The sequence below is a fragment of the Oncorhynchus mykiss genome, chromosome 6, assembly GCF_057628025.1.
Source record: "Oncorhynchus mykiss isolate SJ-2025 chromosome 6, ASM5762802v1, whole genome shotgun sequence".
Taxonomy (NCBI): domain Eukaryota; kingdom Metazoa; phylum Chordata; class Actinopteri; order Salmoniformes; family Salmonidae; genus Oncorhynchus; species Oncorhynchus mykiss.
In genome coordinates this window covers 45,440,388-45,451,560 of record NC_143027.1, presented here as the reverse complement: position 1 = coordinate 45,451,560, position 11,173 = coordinate 45,440,388, and the positions used below count along the sequence as shown (strand labels likewise).

The following is an 11,173-nucleotide window of genomic DNA, read 5'->3' as shown; positions in this document are numbered from 1 at the left end:
GCAGGGACATAATCAAAATTCAATATGGATATGCAAACTGTATTGACTATTGAATGGGGAGGACAAAATTAATGGGATTGTAGTGGCAAGGTGAAAACAACTGAATATCCTGCAATGACTATTCTATAAAGAACCTATACAATAGTCCATCTGCCACGGCCGTTGCTGGAAGAAGACCAAGGTGCAGCGTGATGAGCGAACATTTTCCTTTTATTTGAAAAATGTTGCCAAAAAAACCAACAAAAGAAAGCAACAACCGTGACGCTTACAGGGCTTCAGTGCCACAAACAAAGTTAACTACCCACAAAGACAGGTGGGGAAAAGTGCTGCCTAAGTATGGTTCCCAATCAGAGACAACGATAGTCTGTCCCTGATTGAGAACCATAACCGGCCAAAACAAAGAAATACAAAACATAGAAAATAGAACATAGACTGCCCACCCCACATCACACCCTGACCAAACCAAATAGAGAAATAAAACGTCTCTCTAAGGTCAGGGCATGACACCATCGTAATATAGTCTTCTTTTACAACTGTAATTGTAAGCTAGTGTACCTTGGAGGTCAACAGGTTATTGTCCTACATGTTAGAAGACAAGCAATGGTGTAAAGTACTTAAGTAAAAATATTTTAAAGTACTACTTAAGTCATTTTTGGGGGTATCTGTACTTTACTTTACTAATTATATTTCTGACAACTTTCACTTCACTACATTCCGAAAGAAAATAATGCACTTTTTACTCCATACATTTTCCCTTACAACCAAAAGTACTCTTTACATTTGACAGACAATTTTGAAATTGTTTATACTTTTACTTTTGATACTTAAGCATATTTTAGCAATTCCATTGACTTTTGATACTTAAGTATATTTAAAACCAAATACTTTTAGACTTTTGCTCAAGTAGCAGTTTACTGGGTGACTTTCACTTGTACTATTTTCTATTAATGTATCTTTACTTTTACTCAAGTATGACATTTGAGTACTTTTTCCACCAGTGAATACAAGTACATCTACTGTATGGCTATTTTGAGAACTAAAGTTCGTTTAGAAAAATAAAGTAATAACCCAGGGTGAATAACCTCAATACTTTTGGCTCTAAGTATTTTTGCTGGGAATTTTAAATGGGTCGGGTTTGTTATTTGTGCCAAGCGTAGGTTAGATGGGAAATTACACCTTCCATGAACAAGAGGCAGGCATTTTACTGCGAACGCAGGGTGAAAGTTGAATGCAAATTGCATGAGCCCTGCAGCCAATCATAGAGCATACTGTGAAAGCATTGCAATGTCTTTCAGCCTATCAGATTTCACCACGACTGTAGAAATAGATTGGAAGCGGAACTCCTTTTTTTATATTTGAGAACTGACAGGGATAGAAAGACCTAAATAAACCTTACGTTTCTTTGAAGCTACCCCAATATTTTTGAAGTCTATAAGGATAAATAATATGGTCGTGGGGACAGCGGGACATAAAGTCCTCTTGATATCTGGGCAACAGAATGGCTCTTCTAGCTCAACACAGGGCTACAGCCGGTCAATTTCTGTCGTTTTGCCGTCGCAAAACCAAGCGAATTCGTCAGATTCCGACTCAAATTCGACAACTGGGCCACCCCTGCGAAAAAGACAGAGACTCACTCATTTGAGCCCAGAAGAAAAGCAACTTCGCAGGTTAGTTTCATGAATAGCCAATTTGTTGTATTTAGTTGTAACGTTATTCTCATGGCTATATAAATTAATTATTATTGAAGTCAGATGCGACCATATCGATCTCGTGATACCAAAGGTGAACAATTGTGAATTGATTGGTTGACCAAAGGGAGCCGGCTACTCCTTACGCCACACAAATGGACAGATTCCCATGAATGTCATCGATGTCTTTCCAATAACTGTGCTAAGAATAAATCCTGCACATTCAAAATTAGACTATGGTAGATTTACCTTTTTTATTCGTCGACTCGGCCTGTCATGTTACCCGGCTTCGCATATCAACAGATTTGAGTCGCCCTATTGCTCCCACCCCGTTTCTGGAAATTTGGAACCTGTTCTGCCTGCATGACAGGAACATGGCGGCTGATTGTGCAATAACCAATAATTCTCTCCCATTCCTGTCAGTCATCTTGCTTTGTCAGCAATTTCAAAAGATAATATTTCCTCTTCAGGAAACTCAAGAACAGAGTTGCAGCCCAAACGGCCAGAGACAGAAAAAAAGCCAAAATGGGTGAGCTGGAAGAGCAAGTTCTGGTGATGGAACTGGAGGTAAATCAATTCTGTCCATAAATTGTCACGGTGTTAATGACTGCTATTTATTGCTCTTATTCCTAAACTGACTAAGGTGTTAGAATTATAATTCTATCTCTTTCTCTCTCCTCTCTAGAACCAGAAACTTCATGTTGAAAACAGGCTGTTACGGCAAAAGATGTGCGGTATGGTGAACGAGAACAAGGAACTGAGACAGAGGCTGGGGTTGGACACCCTTGAGGCCAAAGAGAATGTAAGCAGATTTGTGAGTTATTGGTAATTCAGTAGATTGGAGGAGGGGGGGGGGGACAGTTGCGCCACCTGGTTGTCAGAGCCACCTGGCTGTCATAGCCAGTTAGTTTATAACTCTTCACTCCTCTCCCCCCCCCCCCAGGCTCAGGTGTTGGAGTCCAATGGGATTGATGCAGTTTTGGGGATCGGGTCTTCTGAGTCTGCAGTACTCAGGCTATGTGTGCCTCTGCAGCAGGTGCAGGCCCAGCAATTCTCAAATCTGAAGATTTCCCAATGGATACAGATAGTCTTGACTCTACAGACTCTGAGGTGAGACACGTAGACCACTATGGACACAATTTGTCTGCTACAGCTAATGCATGACCACTAATGTAAGCTATGGATAAGGGCTTTATCAAATGGAGATGGATATTCAGCACTTTATAGTTATTGATTGGCTTCATTTAGTCTAGTCCATATTCCAGTAGCTCATAGTGCTTTTATAATGCTCATCTTGCCTATTGGTAAGTTCCAGTTCTGACATTCCCTGTTCAGAGTTGTAACCTGCTCGCTCCCTCTCCCCTCCAGTCTGATCTCTTGCTGGGCATTCTTGACATCCTTCACCCAGAGCTGTTCCTCAGGGAGTGTGGTGAGCAGGAGATCCAGGAGCAGGCGGTGCTGCTGGTCGGAGGGGGGGGAGGAGTACCTGCCCCCTCACCTGCAGCTCTGGGGGCCACACCAGTTAAGCTGGAGGCCCTTAATGAACTGATCCACTTTGACCACATCTACACCAAGCCTGTGGAGGTGGTGTGTGTCCTCGGGCAGCAGGAAGTGAATCACGAGGAGAGTGTGACAGGGATGAAGATGGCTGAGGTCTTCTCTGTGGCTGACGAGGTAGACGTGTGTGTCAAAGATGAGCCGGAAGAAGTGGTCATCATCCCTAAAAATCATGGGGTTCTGGATGACTTCCTGTCTGTGGCCTCACTGACCTCTGACCTGGCCATGGGTAGCCTAGAGAAGACTGGTGCCTACCTGATGGATGCCTACAGCGACTCCGGATACGAGCGGTCCCCTTCCCCCATCAGCGACATGTCATCCCCCCTCTGCTCAGAGGGGTCCTGGGATGATGTGTTTGCCAACGAACTGTTCCCCCAGTTGATCAGTGTCTGATCTGATTCTGAACATCCCATTGGTATCCCACATCCCATTAATCAATGATCCAACCTATTATGAACTCACTGCTATTTAGTGTAGTGTTAAGTGAATACAGTACATTATGCTTTATATTGATAGGCTGTCCCAGCAGTGCCGATTACCAATGGCTAAACAGCATAAACTGATCGGAGACAAGGCTAGCTAGCATGTACCTCATCTTGGGGGTTCAAACCAAAGTTAATCTCCTTTTACAGGTCTACGATTTTGCGATCCTGCATTGGCTTGTGGGAGATGCAGTTATTGACACCTTAATTTGCCGTCACTAATTGACAGCTAGTGGATTTGTAAGGTTGCTTTAAATCTTTCCACTCATTGTTGGAGTTAAGGAGAAATCCAATGGGTGAAATATCCAGTATTTCTTTAAGTTATATTTCCCTGGGGGACTGGGACTGACTGTTTTAAAAAGACAAATGTATTTATTTGTGTATTCTGCTCCGGAGTCTTCTGTATGTAATCTGTTTCCGTATGTATAAAGGCCTTTACCTCCTGTATAATTTTGTTAAACACTCTCCTTGTAGATCAAAATTACTGCATTAAAAAAAAACTTTGCATTGCATCTTACCGTCTCTTGGTTTCACTGGCTCTTGGTTTTACAGACCAGGTGTTCGATCAGAGGGTAGGCAGGGAATACACCCTCAGACAGTGCAAGCCTGGGTCTCTTGAATATATTTTTACTGTGGTATCTCAATTACATTCTACATGGTATGTCTACAATATACAATTGGCCAGAAGTTCAAGCGTTGAAGTTTAATCCAATTCCTTTCTCCAAGGAGCCAACATTTGGCTTCTTTGATTCAAGCCTCAAAGGCCGTATAGGAAATGCAAAGCAAGAAACGTGGCCTCACTAGAGTTTCTCTCAGTGTGGCTTGAGCAAGAAGTTTCTAAACTCAAATGTAAAATGCAGGACTCGAGACCTTCCCACTGGGCACAATGACTCAATGTTTCCATTTCAATGAACCAACATTGAATTGATGTCTGTGCCCAGTGGTTTTGCTTTTCTTCAGACCATCTGTCAGATCGTTTTAAAATAACTAGCAAGGCATTTTTCATGTCTTCAGGGTAAATATCCAATTGCCACCTGGCCCCAGTGTTTTCTTCTAGAGCAGATAAGATGGCAGAAGTAGCAGAGTTTAGAGATTAATGATTACATGTCACTGATCTCTGACTAGGTTCCAGTGCAGTGGACCCAAGGTCAGATAAGGCTTAAAGGGAAGCCATGTGAAACAAATGTTTGTATTCTTGCACATGTACACACACAATGACACATCTATTACATAACTAAGAACATGGAGGTACCTGAGACACAGGGATTTTCCCTGGGATTTCTCCTTAAAGGGTCAGTCTGGCCTTTTTTAAATTTTTATATAAGCTGTTAGGGTGACATCTCATCAAAGTCTTTCAGTCCTCTCTGTGTGCTGTCTTTCGGTGTGTCTTTATTTGTGCTGCTATGCTTAGATGGGAGAGAAGACAACCCCCTTCAAAGCAGCCTGGTCTCATAGACAAGACGTAACCGTAAACAAATCCGGGACAATCAAATTAGTTTAAGGTAAAAAGTTAGTCAGGTGGATGACTGGGCATATAACACGAATGTCTAGCAACAAATGTTGGACAACTAGCATTTTAGCTAATTAGCAACTTTGCAATTAATTAGCATGTTAGCTAACCCTAAACTTAACCCTTTTAGTTGACCTTTCCCTTAACGCTTTAACCTAACCCGTAACCCTAGCCTAGCAAACAGCACACGTTTTTACAAAATCGTAACATATTGTACGTTTTGCAAATGCGTAATATAATACGAACTGTTAATTCGTAACATATCATATGAAATGGGTGATGGACATCCACAAACTAATACATACCATAAGAAACGGAACATATACTGAATGGAGTTTCACAGATTTACGTACAAAATTGTACAAAAGGCGCTGAGACCAGGTTGTCAAAAGTCCTGGGGATGTGAAAAGTATGCCCTATTATTATGTATCGAGGGTCCGCCTGTTACTTGTTCAGAATAGAACCCTATCACTGTACTAGCTGATTAGATCAGCTACTCAAATACACTTCTGATGTAATTGATCTTAACTCTTTAGTGTCTGTCTCTCACTGTCTGTTTGCTTTGTCTCCTGCTGCTTGTGAACGAGTATAGATCAGGGAGGGGACTGGTTAAACAACAACAGTGTAGCACCCGCTTGTCTTGGGTCAGTTCTGCATCTGATTTGCATAAGCATTTCCCCCAAGGTTAGGATTTGTGGGCAAATTGATCCTAGATCTGCTCCTGTAGGGGCATATTCACCTTGTGGGTTAACAACAACACTGGTACTATTAAGAGGAAGACGTTTAGAAAATGTAATTTACAGCAAGGGTAATTTCTTATTCAGAACGTTGTCCATTTTGTACTTTTCCTTTGTCGTACCTTAGCCTATTACTAGGCTGCAGTGTGTGGAACCACTAGTGGTGCTTTTGACACGTAGTGACTTCTTCTGAAGAGTGTGGTTAGCAGCAGAGGCAGAGCACATTTCCCCTCTTCTACTCTCAACCACAACAGAGAATAAAACTAGCTCACAGCTGTTCTACTGAAACCTAAGGTAAAAAAAAACAACTACCAATTCTCGCTTTCATTAAAATGTTATTGTGGTGAAATCAGTTGTTGACAGCCTGAATGTTTGACTGTTACTGTAAATAACAACAATATGTCATGGCCATGTTAAACAAGAGAACGACAAGTTGATTTAAGCAGAACTAGGGTTGTTTCGTATTCTTCCTTATGTACTCTGATGTCCACAAGTTCTGTAAAATTGAATTCAACACAACACACATGGAAGATACTACTACCAGCTTACAACAGGGTTAGTTTTTAATGGTTAGCCTTTTGTGGAGACTTTAAAGAGCAGGTGGACCCCAGGACCTCTGTGTCTTTCAGTGTACAGTATGATGTCACAGTGCTGGATGTTAAAGGTCATGCTTAAATTAGAGGCCTACCAATTTGACTTGTTAATATGACACTGTGGTCACATTTGCTTGGGTTTGGATTAATCCTACGGTAGGGCTCATGTTCTCTGTGTGTGTGTGTGTGTGTGTGTGTGTGTGTGTGTGTGTGTGTGTGTGTGTGTGTGTGTGTGTGTGTGTGTGTGTGTGTGTGTGTGTGTGTGTGTGTGTGTGTGTGTGTGTGTGTGTGTGTTTGCGTGTGCGCACGCGCGGTCTACACACCATGGGCAGCTGCCTGGCTAGGGTAAATGACCATCTTCATTCTCCATGGTGAGCATTCAAGATCCAATACCTTCTTTGGGCAACAATTTCAAACAGCTTTTCAGAGTGTGGTCTAATAGAAAACATTTGTCTCAGAACAGCAGTGAGAGCGGTAGAGCTTTTGTCCCCTTCACCTCAGCTGCAGAAAAGCTTCGAAGAGGCTTGAGGAAGTGAAGTTGTTTTGCCTTACTCGTAGCAAGGGTTTCCCAAAAATGAGACGGAAGAGGAAGAACAAGGTTTTCCCCGAATCAGAGAGGAAGAACATGTTTTCACCAAGTCAGAGGGGGAGATCAAACAGAGAGGCTAATTATTTAAAACTGGGCCAGAAAGCCTGGGGAGGGAGAAGAATCACGTGACACTAAGGCCCCCATATGAGTTGTGGTGTGTGTGTGTGCATGCGCGTTGACGAGTTGGCAGACTCTCCAGCCCCCTCACCAAAAACAGCAACAATAAGAGCCCCTTATCCACTGTTACCCCTGGCAACAATGAGACCTCTCACTGTGTTAACTGCTATTTCTATTCAGTGTCATTAGCCAAGGCAAACCACCACACTGGGAAAGGAAATCAATTCATAGTTGAAACATGATCACATACTGAGACGTTTGTCATATTGCTTTGTATTGCTTCCATAATGTTTAAACAAAACCCTCATGGAATACTATCAGCGATAACAACAAGGAAACAATATTCAGTGGGTGTGGTTTTGGTGAGGGTAAAAACAGTCACTCAGAGGCACCACACATTTGAATATAGGAAATGTGTTATCTATTTTGAGCTGGCAAATCAAATGTCATGACATGAAAGTACTGTAAATCAAATCAAATTTTATTTGTCAAATACAGTGGGGCAAAAAAGTATTTAGTCAGCCACCAATTGTGCAAGTTCTCCCACTTAAAAAGATGAGAGAGGCCTGTAATTTTCATCATAGGTACACTTCAACTATGACAGACAAAATGAGAAAAAAAATCCAGAAAATCACATTGTAGGATTTTTAATGAATTTATTTGCAAATTATGGTGGAAAATAAGTATTTGGTCACCTACAAACAAGCAGGATTTCTGGCTCTCACAGACCTGTAACTTCTTCTTTAAGAGGCCTCCACTCCTTACCTGTATTAATGGCACCTGTTTGAACTTGTTATCAGTATAAAAGACACCTGTCCACAACCTCAAACAGTCAAACTCCAAACTCTACTATGGCCAAGACCAAATAGCTGTCAAAGGACACCAGAAACAAAATTGTAGACCTGCACCAGGCTGGGAAGACTGAATCTGCAATAGGTAAGCAGCTTGGTTTGAAGAAATCAACTGTGGGAGAAATTATTAGGAAATGAAAGACATACAAGAGCACTGATAAACTCCCTCGATCTGGGGATCCACGCAAGATCTCACGTGGGGTCAAAATGAACACAAGAACGGTGAGCAAAAATCCCAGAACCACACGGGTGGACCTAGTGAATGACCTGCAGAGAGCTGGGACCAAAGTAACAAAGCCTACCATCAGCAAGGGCATTGAAGATGAAACGTGGCTGGGTCTTTCAGCATGACAATGATCCCAAACACACCACCCGGGCAACGAAGGAGTGGCTTCGTAAGAAGCATTTCAAGGTCCTGGAGTGGCCTAGCCAGTCTCCAGATCTCAACCCTATAGAAAATCTTTGGAGGGAGTTGAAAGTCCGTGTTGCCCAGCAACAGCCCCAAAAAAATCACTGCTCTAGAGGAGATCTGCATGGAGAAATGGGCCAAAAAAACAGCAACAGTGTGTGAAAACCTTGTGAAGACTTACAGAAAACGTTTGACCTCTGTCATTGCCAACAAAGGGCCATATAACAAAGTATTGAGATAAACTTTTGTTATTGACCAAATACTTATTTTCCACCATAATTTGCAAATAAATTCATTAAACATCCTACAATGTGATTTTCTGGATTTTTTTTCTCATTTTGTCTGTCATAGTTGAAGTGTACCTATGATGAAAATTACAGGCCTCTCTCATCTTTTTAAGTGGGAGAACTTGCACAATTGGTGGCTGACTAAATACTTTTTTGCCCCACTGTACACATGGTTAACAGATGTTAATGCGAGTGTAGCAAAATGCTTGTGCTTCTATTTCCGACAATGCAGTAATAACCAACGAGTAATCTAACCTAACAATTCCAAAACTACTACCTTATACACACAAGTGTAAAGGAATAAAGAATATGTACATAAATATATATGAATGAGTGATGGTACAGAACGGCATAGGCAAGATGCAGTAGATGGTATCGAGTACAGTATATACATAAGAGATGAGTAATGTAGGGTTTGTAAACAAAGTGGCATAGTTTAAAGTGGCTAGTGATACATGTAATACATAAAGATGCAGTAGATGATATAGAGTACAGTATATACATATGAGATGAGTAATGTAGGGTATGTAAACATTATATTAAGTAGCATTGTTTAAAGTGTCTAGTGATATATTTTTACATCAATTTCCATAAATTTCCATTATTAAAGTGGCTGGAGTTGAGTCAGTGTGTTGGCAGCAGCCACTCAATGTTAGTGGTGGCTGTTTAACAGTCTGATGGCCTTGAGATAGAAGCTGTTTTTCAGTCTCTCGGTCCCAGCTTTGATGCACCTTTACTGACCTCGACTTCTGGATGATAGCGGGGTGAACAGGCATTGGCTGGGGTGGTTGTTGTTCTTGATGATCGTTATGGCCTTCCTGTGACATCGGGTGGTGTAGGTGTCCTGGAGGGCAGGTAGTTTGCTCCCCGTGATGCGTTGTGCAGACCTCACTACCCTCTGGAGAGCCTTACGGTTGTGGGCGGAGCAGTTGCCGTACCAGGCGGTGATACAGCCCGATAGGATGCTCTCGATTGTGCATCTGTAGAACTTTGTGAGTGCTTTTGGTGACAAGCCAAATTTCTTCAGCCTCCTGAGGTTGAGGAGGCGCTGCTGTCTGTGTGGGTGGACCAATTCAGTTTGTCCGTGATGTGTACGCCGAGGAACTTAAAGCGTACTACCCTCTCCACTACTGTCCCGTCGATGTGGATAGGGGGGTGCTCCCTCTGCTGTTTCCTGAAGTCCACAATCATCTCCTTTGTTTGTGTTGTATGTGCTGTAGGTGCTTGACAAATTAACCTGCTTCTCTAAGTATGAGCGTTGTGTCACATGAGAGAGCTAATGCATTATGATTCAAGTAAAAGTGAGTCGCCCAGTAAAATATTACTTGAGTAAAAATCTAAAAGTATTTGGTTTTAAATATAGTTAAGTATCAAAAGTAAATGGAATTGCTCAAATGTACGTAAGTGTCAAATTCCTTATATTAAGCAAACTAGCTGGCACAATTTTCTTTTTTTTTCTTTTTTATTGATGGATAGCCAGAGGAACACTCAGACATCATTTACAAACAAAGCATTTGTGTTTAGTGACTCTGCCAGATCAGAGGCAGTAGGGGTGACCAGGGATGTGTGTGATAAGTGTGTGAATTAGAACATTTTCCTGTCAAAATGTAACGAGTACTTTTGGGTGTCAGGGAAAATGTATGGAGTCAAAAGTACATTATTTTCTTTAGGAATGTAGTGAAGTACAAATTGGCAAAAATATAAATAGTAAAGTACAGATACCCCCAAAAACGATTTAAGTAGTATTTTCACCAATGAGAAACAGTAAATACCCGAGGACAGAAAAGTAGGAAAAATATAGGGGGAGAATGAGAGAGATGAAGAAGAGAGAGAGGGGGGAGAAAGATAGAATGAGAGAGAAGGATTCATTAGAATATACATACTTTTATTGGGTCATAACAACCTCCTCCAGCCTCTTAATGTAACAATTAATGTCACCAATAGAGTGAAGAGGAGGAGGAGGAGCTTCGTGGACCCTTTGTGTCCGGAAGTAATTAGGCCATTCATTGCAGCCATTGGAGCTCTGTAGAGTTGCTATTTTCTCGTGTTAATTAATTCGTGACATTTTTATATTACTCATTATGCTAAGAAAGTCTAATTTAATCAACAGATACGATAGTCAGGTTAAAAATGTTAAAGGTACAAGACTATACATATCTGGCTCTGTTGGCAAAATCACTGCATAGCCCATCGAGGGGAGAGGCTACCCGTTGTCACAGTTCCAAGACCAGTTAGAAATGTCCAGCTAACCCTAAGCCAATAACGCCGGTGGATATCAAAACTGAACGTTGTCTCACGACACGACATAGCTCGAATCAGTCATGGCTATTCAATAAAACAATAAATTATTTTA

General features: G+C 41.6%; 1 protein-coding gene across 1 annotated transcript; it reads left to right on the top strand.

Moving 5' to 3' along the window:
• The first annotated feature begins 1,356 nt into the window (after positions 1–1,356).
• Positions 1,357–4,239, top strand: xbp1 (X-box binding protein 1). Its single transcript, XM_036980188.2, is given in 6 exon segments — positions 1,357–1,667; positions 2,159–2,255; positions 2,374–2,490; positions 2,632–2,712; positions 2,715–2,798; positions 3,057–4,239. Coding segments are annotated over 6 exon segments (1,182 nt in total). The 5' UTR covers positions 1,357–1,446; the 3' UTR covers positions 3,639–4,239.
• Positions 4,240–11,173: the final 6,934 nt, after the last annotated feature.